The sequence below is a fragment of the Heterodontus francisci genome, chromosome 2, assembly GCF_036365525.1.
Source record: "Heterodontus francisci isolate sHetFra1 chromosome 2, sHetFra1.hap1, whole genome shotgun sequence".
Lineage (NCBI taxonomy): Eukaryota > Metazoa > Chordata > Chondrichthyes > Heterodontiformes > Heterodontidae > Heterodontus > Heterodontus francisci.
The window spans coordinates 94,186,624-94,209,013 of record NC_090372.1 but is presented as its reverse complement, the minus strand read 5'-3'; the positions used below and the strand labels follow the sequence as shown (position 1 = coordinate 94,209,013).

Sequence of the window (22,390 nt, the reverse complement as noted above, 5' to 3'; positions counted from 1 at the left end):
CACTGGACTTCCACTCTGATCAACAATCAAGTTAAATTTTTTTCTGCTAATCTGAACAACAATTCTAACAACAGCTTGGATTTAAATAGTGCCTTTAAAGTCGAAAAAAACGAGGCAAGGAAGGAGTTGACCAAAGGCTTGGTTGAAGAGGTAGGTTTTAAGGTGGGTCCAAAAGGAGGAGAGACAAGTGGAGAAATCCAAAGATTTTGGGAGGAAATTTTAGAGCATGGGCCTATTGGTTGAACACATGACTGCCAATTTTATGGGAAAAATGCTGGAACCGGAGAAACAGGGAGTTTGGGATTGGGGGTATTCGTAGAGAAAACAAACATTCCTGCAAACACATATCCAATGTATTGTATGTTCTGTATTTTATTCAAATGCAGTTTTTGAATATTCCTCAGACAGAATTGACTTTAGCTAAATATTACAAGATGTTAAGTAATGCAGTGCAGGTTGGTTAATCATCAGCCAGCTAATGAGAATTTGTATTTAGACAAATCGCTTCCTCTACCACTAGTTCAGTGTTTGCTAAATACAAACAGCTGGCTAATGGCAACAAATAGCATGGTGCTTCCTTCAGGTACCATGCATTGTACTTATTTCAGAAGTTGCTAAGAAAAAGTTCAACCTTTACTCCAAATGCTCATTTACAACAGTGAAAATCCTGAACATTAACAAATAAATGCTTTGATGTGTGCAAGTAAGTTACTCTGTAGCATGTTTAGTGCATAACACTTACTTCACAGATGCAGTTAAACAAATCCCAATCAAAATTGGTTAGTTTGTTGGCCAATTGCCAGGTGTTCATTCCAAGCATTTGGATAGTTCGCTGTGGTATTTCGTCACTTTCTGCTGTAAGAGTCTGGAACAGATATATGAATTTCACATTAAATGCTGTATGTGTGCTCTCTATTGGCTAAGTTACAACGAAGTTCTATGGCTCCGGAATGATGCTGTGGGATAATTGATACAAAGCTTGATGAAAGGTCACAGATCTATGTTCTTCCCCGTGGTGAGTTTGAAGGTAAGGAGAGCATAAAATTGGATGGAGTGGTGGTGGGGGTGCCCCTGCCACCATTCCACCTCCGCTGAAATTTAATCAGGGGCAGGAATGCCTGTGAACGGCCTTCCCGCCCTGCCGCCAATTGAGGCCCTTAACTAGGTAATTAACCCCCAATTAAGGGCCTCTTCCCACCACAGCTGCAATTACCCAGCTCCAGGGGTGCGGGGAGTGGGGTGGGAGGGGGCGTGGTTCCCTCGTTCAAAGACACTTAGTGCCTGAACAAGTGTCCCGGCATGGGAAGGGGGGACCCTTGCTGCCCGCCCAGACCTGCCTTAATCCTGGTTCCAGTGCCGCTCCTCAGTGTCTGGTTACTGCAGCTACAGTAGCAGACACTGCCTCCGTGGTGGCACTGCAGCTGCCAGCCTCTGATTGGTCAGCAGCTCTGCAAGGCCGGGACTTCCATTGCCGGGGTCCTAAATCCGACAGAAAGCCTGACTGATTGGCGGACCTTCCATACAGTGGCGCAGTGGATAGCTCCAGGGACCCGGGTTCAATTCTGGGTACTGTCTGTGCGGAGTTTGCAAGTTCTCCCTGTGACCGCGTGGGTTTTCGCCGGGTGCTCCGGTTTCCTCCCACAGCCAAAGACTTGCGGGTGATAGGTAAATTGGCCTTTGTAAATTGCCCCTAGTGTAGGTAGGTGGTAGGGAATATGGGATTACTGTAGGGTTAGTATAAATGGGTGGCTGTTGGTCGGCACAGACTTGGTGGGCTGAAGGGCCTGTTTGAGTGCTGTATCTCTAAATAAAAAATAAAGAGGTGATGCGATGATCTCGGCATCGGTTTCCCCCGACGTCGAGATCCCTGCCGCCAGTATCAAATTCCACCCGTTAACTGTTTCTCTCCCCACAGATGCTGCCAGACCTGCTTCGTATTTCCAGCACTTTTATTTCAAAAGCTTAATGTGTTTGGCTGAAATTTCTCTCTCTGCTATCTTCGGTGAAGTGTTAACCCATATAAAACAAAAAGCTAACAACCCTGCAAAAGTACCAAAGAATGGAATTTCAAATGAATCTTGCTGATATTAAAGTGGTGATTTGATGTCACATTGGTACAGGCAGCACAAGAGAGAGCTGTAGAAACTTGGCAAAAAAAAAACATTGAGATGGAATTAAATGAATATTTATGCCTATAATCTTTCAAAATTGAGCAATGGCTTGGAGTCAAGTATTCTTCCAGCTTGATTGTGTAATGCAGTCCATTGTCCAGACTATCTTCGGTTTGCAATACAGCCACATTCACATCTGGTATTGCATATGTTAACATCACCCAGCAGAGATTAAAGAGAGTAGACAGAGAAACCAGGAATGTTGGTTCATTGCTTACGGCACAAAAGTAGGAAAATTGTTTCTTACCAAGGATTCATTTGCATCTTTTTTACAAACAAATATGCGAGTGGTGGGATCTAGAGATTTAAAAATGGACACATCATCAGGTCGAAGAATTTGCCTTTCTAGAAACAGGAAAACCTTGAATTACAAATTGGGCAAAACAACCATTTCAATTCTCAAAAACGTGCCAGAACAGTGATTGGTGAAAGCACTTTTCACTCTGCACAAAAACAATCAACAGTTTCTAAAATTAGCAACCTAAACAACAATGAGAATTGAAGCATCAGTTTTGTTTTAGAACTTTTAATTTGATAGGAAACGCACCCTCAGTGGAAGTGACTGCCACCAGTATCAAATCCTCCTCACTTTGCTGGAGCTTTTCAGCCACAGTGTGAAGAACCTGCTGTGCTGACATTGACATTTTAGTTCGGAAACTGACATAGGAATGGTCTGCCACGTACACACGGCAGAAAACTGCAGGGAAATGAAAAATAAACATTTCAAGATGATTTAATTCCTCACATTTTGGAGTATTTAGGGAAAACATGCATACAATAAGAAAACGTGCAAGAATTTATTCGATAAAGTGATAAACATTTCTACTCCATGAGTGTTATCAAGTTACAGCTATTAATACCTTCCATATGCAAACAGTAATATGATACAAGAAAATGGAAATGATGTTTTCAAAACTATACCTTTCTGTAAGTTCCCATTCTGTTAGATGAGTGTGGACTAAGGTCACATGGAGCCAATCATACATTTTACTTACTAATAGGACTATTCTAAATTGTAGGTTGAGAGATCACTGTTTAAATGAGCTGTATTTATACAAAAGTAGTCCTCTTCTAAAGCTTGAGAGGAATGAATCAGTTACGACATAATATTTCTCAGGTTTGGAATATGAATACAAGTCACTCAAACTACATAGGGCCTAAGTTCCTTAGTGCCCAAATCGGACACGATTCCGCCAGTGCACAGTGACAGTGCTTGGAACAGAGATGCCCAAGGACCAAAATAAATTTGTCCCCAGGCCTCATCAGAGTACGTCAGGTGAGCTGTGGACACTAATGAGATGACCCAATGTAGCTTACCGGTTGTGACCGGACGAATTTCAGTCCGCGCCGGGGTAAGACTGGGAATGGGGTGGTGATCATAAGGGGGGCAAGTGTAGGCCGAAAGCAGCCTGGAGTTTTGTGGAGTCAGGAGGAGCCCTCCTGCTCCTTCCAACTCCACAAGACAGTAAAATGCTTTGAGGTAGAGGTATGCAAAGGAAACCCGACGGGAGTCCGAATTCCGGACCCGGATGTCCGATCCGACCCGAACCCGACATATGTACATCAGTACATGGGTAAAGGCCTACTACCTGACCTGACCCCAACGGGATCCGACGGCATGTGTTGGGTTCAGGTCAGGTCGGGTCGGGCTTCCGAGTCCAGCATTCAGACTTGGGTTGGGTTTCCTTTGCAAACCTCTACTTTGAGGCCCTTTTTGAGAAAGCTTCAGTTGTCCATTTTAATGTTAGGCTGCTCCAGACCTGCAAATGTCACGAACTCCAACGAGGGCAAACAAATGTAAGAGCCTGGGTAGAAGGCTCATTTCACCAGGGCTGCCTAAAAAAAGGTGTCCATCAATTCAGCATTGGCCCTAACTCCCGTGCAGATTGGGCGTGGGCCTCTGTCATGCTAAATTGGTTATTGTTGAGACTTTTTGAGGTCCATAAAACAGACACAACAATGTTAAATTTAGACTCTCATGTATCTAACTATTTGCACTGTAATAATGGCAGCACCCTTAAAGGGCACTTGTGTCAGTTAAATGAAGTGTCTTATGTTGCTTCGTGGAGTATTTGTTTTTTTCTCGCATTTAATAACCCAGAAACTTTGGGCTGAATTTTATAAGCTCGCCGCTGTTCCGCGATATTTCGCGAGGGGGCTCATTTAAATGGAGGGGTGGAACAGCTGCCCGCAATGACGAAGAGGGGGCAGCCATTCCATCCCCAGTAACGGCATCCAGTGCCACTGCGTAGGCGCCGGCGCCATTTTTAAAGGGCTTGAAGCCCTGACAGCTGATGTAAAATTTTAAAAAGACCAGCACATCAAATTTCAATAAAAACAGTAAATTGAACATGAAAGCCCTTCTTCCATCACCACCCCTCCCAATGATCAAACAATATATTTATTTCCCCCTCCCCCCCCCGAAAATTCAATTTTGCCAGTCCGGACCTCTCAACCTCAAACTTTGCATTCTTTGCCCTTCAACCTCTTCCAACCATCCCCTCAGCCAATTAAATCAGTTTTCACCGGTCCTCACCACCCCCCCTCCCCGCCCTGAGAATTTCATTGCTCCCCCCTCCCTATCAGTGTCATTCATCGGATATCCATGTGGACATCCAAGGGCGTGGGAGTTCTGGCTGGTGGTCGGAATATCGGCGTGGGATGGCCGTCGGGACCAGTTAAGTTTATTTGCATGCATCAATCTTTATTAACATATTGAAATGAAGGACCTGCCGCACAGCGGTGGGTTGGGGGGGTGGGGGGGGGGCGCTGCACCGAGGCCTCGCTGCCACTGGTAAAATGCGGCAGGGCCTTCTTAGCGTTGGGAGTCGTGGCGGGCCTCTCCCGGAAGAATTTCCCGGGGCACCCCCCCACGTTCCCTGATGCCGGAGGACTAGTAAAATTCAGCCCATCCCTTTCATTTATTTACAAAGCTCAGAGTCTTACCCATCCTTCCAGCACAGACTATGGCATCATCAAAGGCTGTTTATTAAACAGGTTACTGCACATGATAAGTCACAACCAACAAGGTCGTAAAGATTAGCTACTTCCCTCCACACTGCACCTATCTGAAAAATGCAAGCTACCTTGACACCAAAGCCTAAAACTGGAAAATATTTTGCAACTGCAAAAACTCCATGTGGTCTTCAAATAAAAGGGAGGGCTTGCAAATATATAAAAATCCCCAAGTGGGAGAGAGGACCAGTTGACCAGAATTAGAGACCTATTGAAATGGATCAAGGAGGCTGAGGGTAGGCCTGTGTCCTCAGTGCTCTCCTCCAAAACTAACCTTCTTCAGCTTCATATGCTTTAAGTTGTAGCCACTTCTCTCTGCAACTGAGTTGATGCAATATTGTTGTATTCTGTAAATAAATAAAACATGGACTATATTGACAGATGTTAGAAATCATGATACCATTGCTAATTAGACATAATTATGCAGATTAGTTTCTTCACATTTATTCTTATACATTTGTTTTGAAAAGGTTTTTTTTTCAGAGTTCTTTGAGGATGTAACAAGCAGGGTGGATAAAGAGGAACCAGTAGATGTAGTGTATTTGGATTTCCAAAAGGCATTCAGTAAGGTGCCACATAAAAGGTTACTGCACATGATAAGAGCTCACGGTGTTGGGGAACAACATTAGCATGGATAGAGGATTGGCTAACTAACAGGAAACTGAGTCGTGATCAATGGGCCATTTTCAAGTGAGCAAACTGTAACTAGTGGATGCCATAGGGGTCAGCGCTGGGGCCTCGACTATTTACAATCTATATTAATGACTTGGATGAAGGGACAGAGTTTATTGTAGCTAAATTTGCTGATGATACAAGGATAGGTGGGAAAACAAGTTGTGAGGAGGATACAATGAGTCTGCAAAAGGATATAGATAGGTTAAGTGAATGGGCAAAAATTTGGCAGCTGGAGTATAATGTTGTAAAGTGTGAGCTTATCCACTTTGATAGGAAGAATAGATAAGCAGAATATTACTTAAATGGAGAGAGACTATAGCATGCTGTGGTAGAGAAAGGCCAGGGTGTCTTTGTACATGAATCACAAAAAGTTAGCATTAAGTTACAGCAAGTAATTAGGAAGGCAAATGGAATGTTGGCTTTTATTGAAAGGGGGATGGAGTTTAAAAGTTAGGAAGTCTTGCTACAACACCTCAGGGTGTTGGTGAGACCACACTTGGAATATTGCGTACAGTTTTGGTCTCCTTATTTAAGGAGGGATATACTTGCATTGGAGAAAGTTCAGAGAAGGTTTACTTGGTTGATTCCTGGGATGAAGATGTTGTCTTTTGAGGAAAGGTTGAGCAGATTGGGCCTATATTCATTGGAGTTTAGAAGAATGAGAGATGATCTTATAAAACATATAAGATTTTGAGGGGCTGGACAAGCTAGATGCTGAGAGAATGTTTCTCCTCATAGAGGGATCTAGGAGGCACAGTTTCAGAATAAGGCGTCTCCCATTTAAGACAGAGATGAGGAGGAATTTATTTTTTCGAGGGTCATTAATCTTTGGAATTCTCTTCCCCAGAAAGCAGTGGAGGCTGGGTCATTGAATATATTCAAGGCTGAGTTAGACAGATTTTTGATCTACAGGGCAGTCAAGGGTTATGGGGGTGGGGGGGTGTGCGGCAGGCTGGAAAGTGGATTTGAGGTAGGATCAGATCAGCCACGATCTTATTGAATGGTGGAGCAGGCTCCAAGTGCCAAACAGCCTACTCCTGCTCCTATTTCTGATGTTCTTATGTTCTTTAAATCTTTGATGGAAATATACAGTTAGTTTACATTGTGCATTTTATACACTGCGACCTTATATATGTACAATGAGTGCACTGACAAGGCTGTAAGTGATAGGCCAGCATTGCACTTGAGAAAGTTGGAACAGGAAAAAGAATCCATATAATCCATTTTTTATGTGAATTAAGGTCTGATCTAGGTATACAAGATCATTAAAGGCATGACAACTGCAAACAGAAAGCATGTCTGAAGTGACAGGGTCAGGTAGAACTCGGGCCAACCCATGCAAGCTGAGGAAACAGATTGGATGTCTGGAAACGTTACGTTTCCCAAAGGCAATAAAGCAGTGGCCCAGGATTGTGGCAGAGGTAGTGGAATGGTTCATGGCAGTCAGGCTCTGGATGTGATTTATTGAAAAGGGAGGCCCAAGGCTTCCTCGTGAAGTTCAAAGTGTCAAACTAAGTGAAGATTTCTCAGAGCAAGATTGTTAGAAATAGTTTAATGGATAACTTAATAAAACTTGGTAAGAGACATTTAGTAAAACAGAATGTATGAGGCCCTGAAGCAGGATCCCAAATTTAGTAAGAATCACAAAGTGAAGGGAAGATTCTCACCCTCCCTGGGACCTTATCCTTTCTGCAGGTGGATCAATGGTTAAAGGGTATCTGGGTTACTATAACAACACTGTGGCCATGCTCAGAGCTAGACCTTAGCTCAACACCTAATGATATGGTGCAGGGACCCTGTATATGGGAAGTGAGTGAGAATGGCCAAAATGGAGCAAGATAGTGCCAATCCTGAGTTCAGAATGAAGCAGGGCCAGTGTTTGGGCAGGACAGACAGATGGAATGGGTCCAGCATGGGAGCTGGGCATGTTGAAAAATTATTTACAGCACTGAGCAGCCAATCCCTGCACAGTCCACTCTCACTCAGGATGAAATGGGGGCACTTTTTCAAAAATGGGAAGTATTTTACAGATGGCTGTGTTTGCTGACAATGCAACCACTAGGTGGCGCTGTACTAGCACATGCAGAAATGCAGCCTGTTCCACTGAAATGTCACTGTCTGCGACCTTCAGGTAGCTGCCAGGATTAAAAATGGCGCTGCTCAATTTATCACAGAAAAACAACTTCAACCCAAAAATCACCTCAAAGGTTGGCATCGCTGCCTCCATCCCATCCCAACTGTCCCCTGCCCCCTCCTGCGAATGCGCCAGTTATATAGTTCCTAGTCATCTTAATTCACCTGAAGTGAATTACTTTAGGAGCAGTGACTGTCATTTCATAAGCAAATATGGCAGCACACAATGGATGTGTTTTGGTTGATACTCGGAGAACGTTGCACTGTTTAAAGAAGGACAGGACCTATAACAGTGCTGCGCACCTCCATAATTCAATGAGGTTTCAGTGCCATCCCGCTCTCCAGCGGCTCACTCCCTGCCTACTCCCCACCCATCCCGCTCTCCGGCCGTTCACTCCCTGCTCCACCTTCCCCCCAACCTGCTCTCCAGCCACTGACTTCCCGCTCTCCGGCCGCTCACTCCTCGCTCGCCCCCCCATCCTGCTCTCCGGCCGCTTGCTACCCACTTCCTCCCCCCCATTCCTCCAGACGCTAGCTCTAGGCTGCGGGCCGCGCCGCTTCCCTCCACTCGGTCACTCGCTCCTACGTCACCCCGTCACCCCTCGTGGCTTGCCTTGCTTCTTCGGGTGGCACGGTGAGGAACAATTGAACGTTGGAGAGAGTGGCTGAGAGCAGGGAAGCGGCACGGCCTGGAGCTAGCATCTGGAGTGATGGATGGAGGGGGGGAGCGGGGAGCGAGTGGCTAGAGATCGGGGTGGGGGGAGTGGGGGTGAAGCGAGGAGCAGGGAGCAAGCGGCCTGGAGTGAGTGGCTGAGGGGGGACAGCATTTACCTGCGCATACGCCAGTTAGTCCTGGCAAGACGGAGGCTGTGCATGTGCAGCATCTCAGAGCGAAGGAGATCATTTGCACATGTGTGCAGCTTGAAGCGCTCTGATGACGTTGTCAGGTGTTTACAGATATGTCCTGAAATGTTTACAGAAGTTCAAATTAACCATTTCTCATTCCCAGTTCCACTTCCCAAGAAAGTGAAAAGTAGTAAATAATAGTCAACAATTTGTAGTTAGAGACTCCTCATTACACTAGTTTAAGTACATTCCATTCCGAGACCCCAAAAGTGAATGAGTATTTACAATGGTGGGAAATTGCTCTCTCGTCAGGGCGTGAAGTGTTTGATTAAAAGCATGCTTAAAATGCACAGTAAATTATAGTCAACCAACTGTAGTTAGATGCTCCCTCAAATTACAAAATGCAAAGTTTAAATAAGCCAATTCCTGATCTCCACCCCAAAGAAAATAATGCAGCAAGTGATATAGTCACAAAGCAGTAATTAAAAGCTTGCTCATTACAAGCTGCTCCATTATAACAAGAGCTTTAATGTTTCTTTTTCAGCCCCATCTAAAATAGTAAATGCACAATAATTTATACATGGTGAACAAATGGCACTTAGTGACTCCCAATTACAAAAAGCGCATGCAGTTGTTTGACAGCCAAAGGATGATATTGATTCAGCAGCCATTCTTAATTCAAACTTTTAATATTTTTTTCTCCAAGGAGAGTCCATGAGTTATTTTATTCAGAAAATACTTTTAATTACAAATTCAGCTCTACCTTCCATTGATTAAATATAATTTGCAGTCTCTATCTCCCTAGATAAATATTGGGAAATATATCAGGCACAAATGAGGTTGAGAAGAAGGAAGCAGATAAAGCAAAAGTGGGAGGGAAACTGTAGTTTAACAGAAAACAACAAATCGTAGGCTCTCAGCGTCTCCATATGCATAAATGCATACTTCATCATCCCCTCACACACACACACATGCCAGTACTTTCCAATATGCCACACACTAGGTGGTGCTGCAATAACACACAAGGTTGCCCATGATTATTACTCCCTTCCACTTTTCAAGACACAAATAAATATATCTCCATTAGCAAACTGAATGAAAGTTCCATGTTAGAAGATTATTTTTAAAACACTTTAATTTAAACTGCACCTCTGCTCCTCCCAAACTGAAAGACAAGGCCTGACTGATTTCAGGTTGGATTTTGAAAAAATAAGAGTGCCAATGAGCTTTCTGTGTAGGATGAAGGGGCCGATTCAGATGAGTTAAAATGTGCTCTGGCAGTCTTTTTCCTGGAGAGAAGTGAGCCGTTTTTAAAATATGTTTGCTAAGAGCTCTGTGACACTCTGTCTCTCAAAGTGCTTTGGGATGTCCTGAGGTTGTGAAAGGTGCCATGTAAATTCAGGTCTTTCTTTTTCAAGTCCTTCTAGAGCTAGGTGACTACTGATGATGTGCTGCAGGGACAGTAGTGGTGGGAGGGTACAATTACAGCATGAGGAGTTTACATAGGAGAAATCCATATTAAGTGCGGACATAGGAAATTATTTGAAGAAGGTGACATAGAAAGTGTGACAAAAACATAACAACATGAAATCACAGTGGTTCAGCGAGGAAGTGCAAATAGCCACAGGCTTTTTTAAATATTCTATTACATATCTACATATTATAGATAGATCTCCGCCATACCCACATTCTCCATAACTAGATTCCCACCTCAGCCCAGAACGGTTCTACCCTCTCCTGAACTATTCTTTTCCTTTTTGTTTGATTATAAAAGACCTTGCTATTTCCTTTTATATTATCTACTAGTATTTGTTCATGTTCCCTTTTAGTCCTTCTTATCTCCTTTTTCTCACATCCCACTACATTTTCTATATTCCTTATAATGTTATTATTGTTAACTGTAGCTTTATCATGTGCTTCCCCTTCAGTTTCAATTTAGTTTAAATCTGTTTAGCCATGGAGCGCATTCCTTTGGTGAACCCCTTTGTGCCTCATAGGAATATAATTATTTTGTCTTCTATCCATCTCATATTTCAGGATTTCCTGCTGCTGATCATTATCATGCTTGTTAACTATTCTGCTCAGTACATTTAAGTCAGATCACTTCTTATCTTGCTGAACTTTGCCCCTTTTCCATTTGAGCATCCTTATCATTGCCTTTTCATAATCCTTTTCTACTTTCATCTTCAACCTAACAATGTTGTGTTCACTATTTCCCAATTGATCTTCTGCTATCACCAGTTATTTGTGTCATTTCATCTCCCAAAACAGAATCAAACAATTATTCTTTCTTTCCTGGACTGTAACACACTGATCTAGGAAGCATTCTAAAAAGCACTCTGAGTCTAACTGGGGATATATAAAATCACTATTATTTTCATTTTTTAATGCATCTTGATGAACTGTCTACAGATCTTCCCTTCTAGCTCATCTCCACTGTTTGATAATGTGTAACACAAACCAAGAATTGCACCATTTCCCTTCCTATTAGAATAATAGCATCTTACAGCAGAAAAAGAGGCAATTCGGCCCATTGTGCCTGTGTTGGGTATTTGAAAGTGCCACTATTAGTCCCACCCCCCCCTGCTGTTACTCCATAGCACTGGAACATTTTCCTTTTCAAGTATATGTACAATTTCCTTCCAAAGATTACCACATGAAGATCTATCCAAATGCATGCAACTCCTAGATCAGCCATGAAATTCCTGTGTAAGTGACAATGGAAAATGCATTGCCAAAACTAAGAAGGAACAGCAGTAGATGTACTACATCTGAGAACACAAACCAATTAGCTTGATATCATTAAGATGAATACCTAAACAGACCACAAACTGTACACCAACAACTGGATGACCAACAGTATTTAATTTATAGTCAACACATAAATTTACATGGAACGTACAGGTAAACAGGTCTTCTTTTGGGCCTCCTTATCTCGAGAGACAATGGATGTGGTCAGTGGTTTGTGAAGCAGCACCTGGAGTGACTATAAAGGCCAATTCTAGAGTGACAGGCTCTTCCACAGGTGCTGCAGTGAAATTTGTTTGTCGGGGCTGTTGCACAGTTGGCTCTCCCCTTGCGCCTCTGTCTTTTTTCCTGCCAACTACTAAGCCTCTTCGACTCGCCACATTTTAGCCCTGTCTTTATGGCTGCCCGCCAGCTCTGGCGAATGCTGGCAACTGATTCCCACGACTTGTGATCAATGTCACAGGATTTCATGTCGCGTTTGCAGACGTCTTTAAAGCGGAGACGTGGACGGCCGGTGGGCCTGATACCAGTGGCGAGCTCGCTGTACAATACGTCTTTGGGGATCCTGCCATCTTCCATGCGGCTCACATGGCCAAGCCATCTCAAGCGCCGCTGACTCAGTAGTGTGTACAAGCTGGGGATGTTGGCCGCCTCGAGGACTTCTGTGTTGGAGATGCGGTCCTGCCACCTGATGCCAAGTATTCTCCGGAGGCAGCGAAGATGGAATGAATTGAGACGTCGCTCTTGGCTGGCATACGTTGTCCAGGCCTCGCTGCCGTAGAGCAAGGTACTGAGGACACAGGCCTGATACACTCGGACTTTTGTGTTCCGTGTCAGTGCGCCATTTTCCCACACTCTCTTGGCCAGTCTGGACATAGCAGTGGAAGCCTTACCCATGCGCTTGTTGATTTCTGCATCTAGAGACTGGTTACTGGTGATAGTTGAGCCTAGGTAGGTGAACTCTTGAACCACTTCCAGAGCATGGTCGCCAATATTGATGGATGGAGCATTACTGACGTCCTGCCCCATGATGTTCGTTTTCTTGAGGCTGATGGTTAGGCCAAATTCATTGCAGGCAGCTGCAAACCTGTCGATGAGACTCTGCAGGCACTGTTCAGTGTGAGATGTTAAAGCAGCATCGTCAGCAAAGAGGAGTTCCCTGATGAGGACTTTCCGTACTTTGGACTTCGCTCTTAGACAGGCAAGGTTGAACAACCTGCCCCCTGATCTTGTGTGGAGGAAAAATCCTTCTTCAGAGGACTTGAACGCATGTGAAAGCAGCAGGGAGAAGAAAATCCCAAAAGGTGTGGGTGCGAGAACACAGCCCTGTTTCACGCCACTCAAGATAGGAAAGGGCTCTGATGAGGTAGTTTGGTTCAATTGGTCTATGCTGGTGTTTATGCTCTACATGGGTCTCCACTGCCCCACTTCATCTAACCCTGTCAGCATAACCTTCTAATCCTTTCTCCCTCATGTGCTTATCTAATATCCTCTTAAATGTACAGTGAAATGTTCTAGAATAATAGAAATTATTATTGAAATATTAATGAAAAACAGCCATAACAAAAGAAAAAAAAACTTGAACTCTGCTCCATACCATTATCATCCACCTAAAATACTAGAACAAATTCCAAGTAATTTCTAAGACAATCATGGTCAGTGACCACCTAACCCAGATCATGGGCAAGATTTTAACTCATTTAAAATTCACCTACTTTCACAGAGTTATAATCAGGCCCGACAGCTCCACTCTGTTCAGTCTGCAGACATTTGCAAAGAAAAATCCTCAGTTTTGCTTATATGTACTTTTAATGATTCAAGTATGTAAGATTGTCATGTGACCTTAAATGTACCATAATGACTCACTCAAAAATGTGCACCTTGCAGTTAACAATGTGATTAAATTGTTAATTGACAATTAGTGCAGGTACATAGATAAGCACTGTAACTAAAGAGCTGATGATCAATGAAACTGTATGCCAAAATAACCTTTGAAATAATAAGCTACAAACATAAAAAGGTTACTATAAGGCTATGAAAATGAATCAGTAACTTGCAGACAAGCAATCAACAGACAAATTAATATCTAGGGAATAACCTGCAGCTCACAGGAATCAAGTTATATGAGAGAAGCATTAATTTGTTCACCAAGCTGAGCATTCTGAATTTTAGTAGACCTGATGTCAGCAGATTGAAATTCCTGAAGTAATTAGCTTTCAACAACACCAGTTCAGTTGGATACTGTAGGTCTACATCAGCAAACTGCAGCCTATACTGATTCCTATTTATACATAATTATATTTGTTAGTTAATCCCTTGATTGGCTTTCTAAGGTATTCTCTAATGGTGAATTATTTAAGGCTGGGTGCTTGCTCTGATCTGATTCCTGATCCTGTTTGGTCTGAATGCCTCTGCCTCTAGAAAATGTTATTCAATGTCAGTATTCACTTGTAAATATACATTACGAGAAAGTCTCTTCGTATGGTGAACTGACTCCACTAATTCAATATTTTTCCAGTCTGCGGTGTGCTGTTAAGTGTAATTATTTCACAGTATTTTAAACTTTTGGTTATTTTGACTGGTAACTTGACCTAACTTAAAACCTCCAGATAGTAAATTCAGTACAATTTGATTTTAATAGTGCTGCCACCTAACATTTTGGCTTTGATAAAATTGATAAAACATCATGATCATGGAGACAAAATGTCCTAATGTAGCAACATTTATTCACACAATATAAACATGAAACTAACACATTCACATGAAGTTGATACATGGCATAAAACAGCATTTTTTGATTATAATTTTAGGGTGCATTCACACTATAACAGAAGCATTGGTGAAAACTTGCCTTATTCTACTTCTTTCTGGAGTCAGATTGGGCACTAATTCTGGATGTACACGACAAAACTTTAGCATTGGTACAAAGCACCCCAAGACTAAATTATAGTGTAAAATCCCTCTTCATCAATGAAGCATCAACACCAATCTTACAACAATGTGGTTTGCTTCACTGGGTAGGACTTCTATTTCCTACGTGCAAGCTGTGCTTCAAAGAGCTAAGGCTAAGGTAAATTAAGCTGAGACCTGTGTTATGCATGTCTGCTTTAGTCTGAGGCTAGTCTGCCACAAGATATTTAAGTGCATGGCTTATAGGAGCAACGCAGTTCCAAAATTGTAAGTAATCTGATATAGATACTTCTATGCTTAATTTTGTTTGTGGCTATACAATGCTCCTAATGCCACACGTGGCATAAAGCCCAGACAGCTGGATTTTGAAATGGTCCAGATACTGAATGGAGGTGTCAATACAATAGAAGGGCTACAGACAGGCAGAATAAGGATGAAAACACCTTTAGCAGAAGACAGAATTGGAACAGCAGTAATAGGTGAATGAATTCCAGGAATGTCCAAGGAACAGTTAGTAGGTGCTTCAGGTGTGACTCATTATACAATGAACTGCCCAAAGTGGAGAGTCAGGGTCCTCAAAATGGCACATGACACAGAATTCTGAGGCAGAAGATGAAGAGAATGATGAAGCTGAACAAATTGTACAAGGCACAAGGAGTTTTAGTCCTGTAATGAATGTGTTAGTTGTGGACTCGTTCAACTGTGCTGTGCTAGATAGTGCTTGCACTTGAACAGTATGCAGAATAGATTGGTTAAAATGTTAATTAGATTTACTAAGTAGTGAGGATTGATGCAAGATTAAGGAGTATAAAAGTACTGCTTTTTGGTGATGACAACACATTCAGGTCACTAAAGAGAGTTCTAATTCCATGCAAGATTGCTGGAGTAAGCTTCTTTATCATACTGATGTAGTCTCTAGTGTGATATCTTTACTGTTGAGTAAACCTTCTATGAAAAAGACAGAAATGAAACTTGACATGGAGCATGATAACGCAATTATTTTTGAAAAGTCAATGGACCTGCAGTTTACCCAACCAGGGAATTATTCTATCCCCTTAATAAAACTGATGTTTCTCGTAAGAATGTTAGACAATACTAATGGCAGCAGGTGATAAGAATCAGAGATAAAAAAAAGCAAATTGTCTTAAGTTAAACGGACAATTTGCTCATCCAACTTGTTAAAAAATTAAAAGGCCTGCCAAAGGATGCAGATGTGATTGATGAAGAATATGCAAGGTTAATAGAAGAGATTAGTGAGAACTGTGAAATCTGTAAAAGGTATCGGAGGATGCCACCATGTCCTATTGTAAGCCTTCCACTGACACATTACTTTAATGAGATATTTAAAAGTATGGGACAAACATAGGAATATTTTCGTTCTACATTTTTATAGACCTGGAAACCAGATTTAGTCTTTCCACTATAATATTTAGTAAGAACAAACGGTTCAATCATGGAGAAATGGATAGGGACTGGATTTGGGGCACCAGCTAAATTTCTAGCTGCTAATGGAGGGGAATTTGCCAATGATGGGTTGGATTTTATTTTCCCACCGCTGGGAGCGGTGCTGGGAGAAAAAAGGGTGGCCTGCACTGCCATCTAGCACGCAGTGGCACATTATAATATGCAGGGCAGTGGCCCCCCCCACCCCCCCCAATCATGTGGTGGGGGGAGCCTCAGCAACGCCGTCAATGGTGTCGCCTGTTTCTGCACAGGTGCAGGTGCCATTTTCAAAGGGCTCCCTGGTCTGCATTGACCAATGACAGTTGACCCTCCCTCCAACTTCACTAAAAATAAATGTTTGTCCCCCCCTCCCAATACACTGAAATTGCAGAGTTGACCCCTTCTCACCTCAAGTGCATAAAGTGCAGAGGTCACCCCTTTTCCCCCCACATATTAAAGATGCCGTGTTGACCCTGTTTCCCCACTACACTAAAAATGCTCTGATTCCCCCCTTCCCCACTTCGGTGATGCCAGCTTTCCCTGGAAGGGAAAATGAAGGCGCGTGAGCGCCGCCCGTTGCACTGAAGATCCAGAACCAAAAGTAAGATTGTGGGGAATTGGATTTCAATGTATGCATAGAGTTTACTTAAATATTTAAAGTCGGGTCCCATCGCCGAGCAGCAGCGGGGGGTGGGGGGAGGGCTGCCTCCATGGAGCCTTGCTGCCGCTGGGAAGATTGGGCCCGGCAATCCCAGTGTTGGGCTTTGTGGTGGGCTGCTGCTGTTGCGATTTTACGGCCCCCTCGCCACGGAGCCCAAGATCGGGAGTTGAACAAAATTCAGCCCGATGAGTTCAGAGACATGTGTGAAAACATGAACATTGTGGTCATGAATACTGTAGCTGTAAGTCCTTTCAGCAATTGACTTTGTGAAAAAAATCATGCTGTGATTGGTGGAATGCTGCATAAAGTCTTAGCTATCAACCAGACTGCAAGTTTTTTTTAGAACATTACAGCGCAGTACAGGCCCTTCGGCCCTCGATGTTGTGCCAACCATCTGACCTACACTATTCCATTTTCATCCATATGTCTATCCAATGACCACTTAAATGCCCTTAAAGTTGGCGAGTCTACTACTGTTGCAGGCAGGGCGTTCCACGCCCCTACTACTCTCTGCGTAAAGAAACTACCTCTGACATCTGTCCTATATCTTTCACCCCTCAACTTAAAGCTATGTCCCCTCGTGTTTGCCATCATCATCCGAGGAAAAAGACTCTCACTATCCACCCTATCTAACCCTCTGATTATCTTGTATGTCTCTATTAAGTCACCTCTCCTCCTCCTTCTCTCTAACGAAAACAACCCCAAGTCCCTCAGCCTTTCCTCATAAGACCTTCCCTCCATACCAGGCAACATCCTAGTAAATCTCCTCTGCACCCTTTCCAAAGCTTCCACATCCTATAATGCGGTGACCAGAACTGCACGCAATACTCAAGGTGCGGCCTCACCAGAGTTTTGTACAGCTGCATCATGACCTCGTGGCTCCGAAACTCGATCCCCCTACTAATAAAAGCTAACACACCATATGCCTTCTTAACAGCCCTATTAACCTGGGTAGCAACTTTCAGGGATTTATGTACCTGGACACCAAGATCTCTCTGCTCATCTACACTACCAAGAATCTTCCCATTAGCCCAGTACTCTGCATTGCTGTTACTCCTTCCAAAGTGAATCACCTCACACTTCTCCGCATTAAACTCCATTTGCCATCTCTCAGCCCAGCTCTGCAGCCTATCTATGTCCCTCTGTACCCTACAACACCCTTCGACACTATCCACAACTCCACCGACCTTCGTGTCATCCGCAAATTTACTAACCCACCCTTCTACACCCTCATCCAGGTCATTTATAAAAATGACAAACAGCAGTGGCCCCAAAACAGAACCTTGCGGTACACCACTAGTAACTAAACTCCAGGATGAACATTTGCCATCAACCACCACCCTCTGTCTTCTTTCAGCTAGCCAGTTTCTGATCCAAAGCTCTAAATCACCTTCAACCCCGTACTTCCGTATTTTCTGCAATAGCCTACCGTGGGGAACCTTATCAAACGCCTTACTGAAATCCATATACACCACATCCACGGCTTTACCCTCATCCACCTGTTTGGTCACCTTCTCGAAAAACTCAATAAGGTTTGTGAGGCACGACCTACCTTTCACAAAACCGTGCTGACTATCGCAAATGAACTTATTCTTTTCAAGATGATTATAAATCCTATCTCTTATAACCTTTTCCAACATTTTACCCACAATCGAAGTAAGGCTCACAGGTCTATAATTACCAGGGCTGTCTCTACTCCCCTTCTTGAACAAGGGGACAACATTTGCTATCCTCCAGTCTTCCGGCACTACTCCTGTCGACAATGACGACATAAAGATCAACAACAACGGCTCTGCAATCTCCTCCCTGGCTTCCCAGAGAATCCTAGGATAAATCCCATCTGGCCCAGGGGACTTATCTATTTTCACTCTTTCCAAAATTGCTAACACCTCCTCCTTGTGAATCTCAATCCCATCTAGCCTAGTAGGCTGTATCTCAGTAATCTCCTCGACAACATTTTCTTTCTCTACTGTAAATACTGACGAAAAATATTCATTTAACGCTTCCCCTATCTCCTCTGATTCCGCACACAACCTCCCACTACTATCCTTGATTGGCCCTGTTCTAACTCTTATCATTCTTTTATTCCTGATATACCTATAGAAAGCCTTAGGGTTTTCTTTGATCCTATCCGCCAATGACTTCTCGTGTCCTCTCCTTGCTCTTCTTAGCCCTCCCTTTAGATCCTTCCTGGCTAGCTTGTAGCTCTCAAGCGCCCTAACTGAGCCTTCACGTCTCATCCTAACATAAGCCGCCCTCTTCCTCTTGACAAGCGCTTCAACTTCTTGAGTCAACCACGGCTCCCTCGCTCGACAACTTCCTCCCTGCCTGACAGGTACATACTTATCAAGGACACGCATTAGCTGCTCCTTGAATAAGCTCCACATTTCGTTTGTGCCCATCCCCTGCAGTTTCCTTCCCCATCCTACACATCCTAAATCTTGCCTAATCGCGTCATAATTTCCTTTCCCCCAGCTATAATTCTTGCCCTGCGGTATATACCTGTCCCTGCCCATCGCTAAGGTAAACCTAACCGAATTGTGATCACTATCGCCAAAGTGCTCACCTACATCTAAATCGAACACCTGGCCGGGTTCATTACCCAGAACCAAATCAAATGTGGCATCGCCCCTGGTTGGCCTGTCCACATACTGTGTCAGAAAACCCTCCTGCACACACTGGACAAAAACAGACCCATCTAAAGTTGACTATCACCCTGGCATGGGCGGCTCACGCTAAGAATTTACTTCAGATGGTATCAATTATCAATTATCAATTGATCTATGGGCTAAGTCCCAAATTGCCTTCTGTGCTGTGTGATAGTCCTCCTGCTCTAAAAGGTACTACAATTAGTTCAATTTTCTCTGCACATTTGAAAGCTTTATATGTAGGGTAATGGGACTTCATCAAGGCTGAGGTCTCAGAGAAAATTCAGGGAGCTCTGGGCATCATATAAGACCATCTGAGATAGAATTTAATTTAGGAGATTTGGTGTATTATTAAAGAGAGGGTCATAGGGAATGGAAAAGCCCTGATAAGGTTGTGATGGTAAGATGGTACTTACCAAACATGGTACTCAAACTATTAAGGTTCATCCCTCATGAATAATCGGAATTAATTACAAAATCTCAGACTCTGAGCAGCTGATAGAAGTAAACAAGGCATCTTGTAGCTCAAATGCTCATTTTCTTTGCGGTGAAGCTCCTGAGGAATGTGGGTGGTCATGACACACAGGATAGAGCTATTGCATCCAAAGGCCAATTGCCCAGAGTGGGTACTTGGGTGTGTTATGATTTTTTGAGGACTCGTGTTTTAGAATTTGGCGATGGATTCATTGGAAGACTGAAGTGATTCCATAGATGCTGGACTTTGTTTTTTTTAAAGAAGGTCACCGGAAGGACTTTGGGACTTGAACATTCTGTTGAAAACAACATTTTCTGGAAGTCACATGTCTTCAGCTAAGTAAACAGCAAAAGCCTTGGTGACTAGGGGAGTTGTTTACAGAGAAGTGGCATGTCAAGATTTATGATGGTCAAGAGTTGGTTTCGTTTTGAATATTGTTTTGAGTCAGTTGGGGTCGGTCTGCAAAGAGAGAAGACACCAGTTTATCTTTTCTCCACCCCTCTGAGAAATCCTGAGAATCCAGTGTGAAAGCAGAAACTCCTGATGCTGCATTTTTCCTGAAACGTCTGCCAGTCTAATCCTTGACGTCGCCTGAAAAGAACTGCTCCAGAAAGATCCCAGTGACAACCGTCTACACGTATTTGGGATGCCAGAATAAAAGAACAGCTGATATTATTCCAAATCGTCTCCTTTTCCTTCAGGAATTAACAAGTATTTGGCCAAAGTTTTTACTTGTCTCTTTGTAAAAAGATCTCTGCAGAGAAAACCTCTTTGTTTTTTCTTTAACTGTATGTGTTTGTGTTGGGCTAAGGTGGAAGGGAACTTTTATATTTCAATCTGTGTGTTAATGCTTTGCATCTTTACTGTATGTCTTGTTTTACAATAAATTGATAATTTTGTTGTTTATTAAAGAAACCTGGTTGGTGGATTTTATTCTGAAATAAAAAGAGTATATAATTGGCCGTATCGGTAACTGAGTAAACATTTAAATATATGTTGTGACCCGTGGAGAAATGGAACCAGAGAAAGGTAGTGTATTTCTCCCACCTCGGTCGTAACAGGTGATAACATATATTTAAATGTTTCCTCAGTTACCGATACGGCCAATTATATACTCTTTTTATTTCAGAATAAAATTTCAAAGGGTTGTGATGAATGGTGGGATGCAGCAATTGTGGGACGTGCAGGAAAAGCTACTGGCAAGTTTAAATATTAGTTGAACTTTCAGGATGATGGCCAAGAAGCGAGGTCCATGGTCTGGCAGACTGGGGTATACGAAAGGGCAGTGCATTACTTATACTGGGTCTCTTGTGTCAGAAAACAATCATGTGTTGGAGAAAGACCCTCCAATAGTGCAAGAGGGAGATCTCACAGTAGTAGTCCCAACAAACATAAAAGTAGAGGCCATAGTTTTAACGGATTACACAATGAAATGAAGACTACAGAAAAGTCTTGGAACAGAACTAGAACCAGAAGTACCCACGACCATGAAGTTTTGGTGGCTGCCAATACACTTGAGGATAAACTAAGGGGCGGGACAAAATAAAAGGAATTAGGTAGTTGGAGAGAGTTTGGAGTTTATTCTGAGGTACCAGCTAAGGGGCATATAGGTGGATTTGTACCGAAAAAGTCTTTGCAGATGGGACCTATAAGGCTAGAGTGACGCTAGTTGCTCGGGGTTTTGAAAAGCGAGTCAGAGATACAGATGATATGGTGGACTCTCAGTAGGAAAAGTAATCTTGAAAATCTTTTTAGCTCTTTTGGCCACATATTCAAGGCAGTATAGATCAATCGACATAAAAGCCATATTTCTGCAGGGCGATAGTTTTCAGAAAGAAATGTTTTTGGCACTACCCAAAGAGGCAGCTGATGCAAAAGGGAAACTACGAAGAGCAAACAAATGCTCTATGACCTGAATGATGCTTCCAGGATGTAGTATCTTTTGGTGAGATCTGTTTTGCTGCAAATACGTTGGACTGGCTTCTAAGAGTCTGCCGCTGAAGCAGGCGGCGGACATTAAAAAATGCGCCCGCCCGCACTGTCACGGAGCCACCGCGATTTTAAATGCGGCAGCTCATTTGCATGACTGCAGCAGCCGCACAGGCGCCGGCGCCATTTTTAAAGGGCTTACAGCCCTTTATGAACATTTAAAAATTAAAGGGCCAGGTAAATCACATTGCACCAAAACATAATTTCATGATATTGGAATGCATTTTTCCAGCGCCCCCCCCACCCCCCAAAGGCATTTCCAGCCATTCGTGCCCTTTTCCCCCTCAGAATGCGAAAATTTAGAATTTGCCCTTTCCCCCCACCAAAGTTCGGCAACTTTGCCCTTTACCCTTTCCCATCACCCCACCCACCAATCCACATCGTTTTGACTTCGTTCCCCACTCTTGCGCATAGAAATAAAATCCTCCTCCCCACCCCTCCCACAAGTGTTGCGCCACGTTTCCCCGAACGGGGATTCGAAGGCATGGCATTTTCAGCTGCCCGAATGAAGATCGGTGCGGCGATTTAAGAGGCGACGGGACCCTCATTAATTCCGGTATATAAAGTACTTTGCATATTTAAATGGGGTCCCATTGCCGAGCGGCGGGGCAGCTGCCATTAGGCCTCGCCGCTGCCACCAAGATCGGCACGGGGCCTGTCGCCGTCGGGGTCGGTG

At 43.3% G+C, this 22,390-nt stretch overlaps 1 protein-coding gene across 7 annotated transcripts in view; it reads right to left on the bottom strand.

Moving 5' to 3' along the window:
* The window catches only part of LOC137345606 (rap guanine nucleotide exchange factor 5-like), a 350,413-nt gene that overhangs the window by 66,003 nt on the left and 262,020 nt on the right, over nt 1–22,390 (bottom strand). For 6 of the 7 annotated variants that reach the window (XM_068008865.1, XM_068008869.1, XM_068008867.1 and 3 more), the window contains 4 exons: nt 5,461–5,533; nt 2,719–2,868; nt 2,419–2,516; nt 743–865 (listed from right to left, as the gene is read on the bottom strand). In XM_068008865.1, coding sequence (XP_067864966.1) covers nt 743–865; nt 2,419–2,516; nt 2,719–2,868; nt 5,461–5,533 — 444 coding nt within the window. Of the gene's footprint in view, nt 1–742; nt 866–2,418; nt 2,517–2,718; nt 2,869–5,460; nt 5,534–22,390 lie in introns of those variants that run through there. The other variant, XM_068008877.1, reaches the window with a different exon arrangement.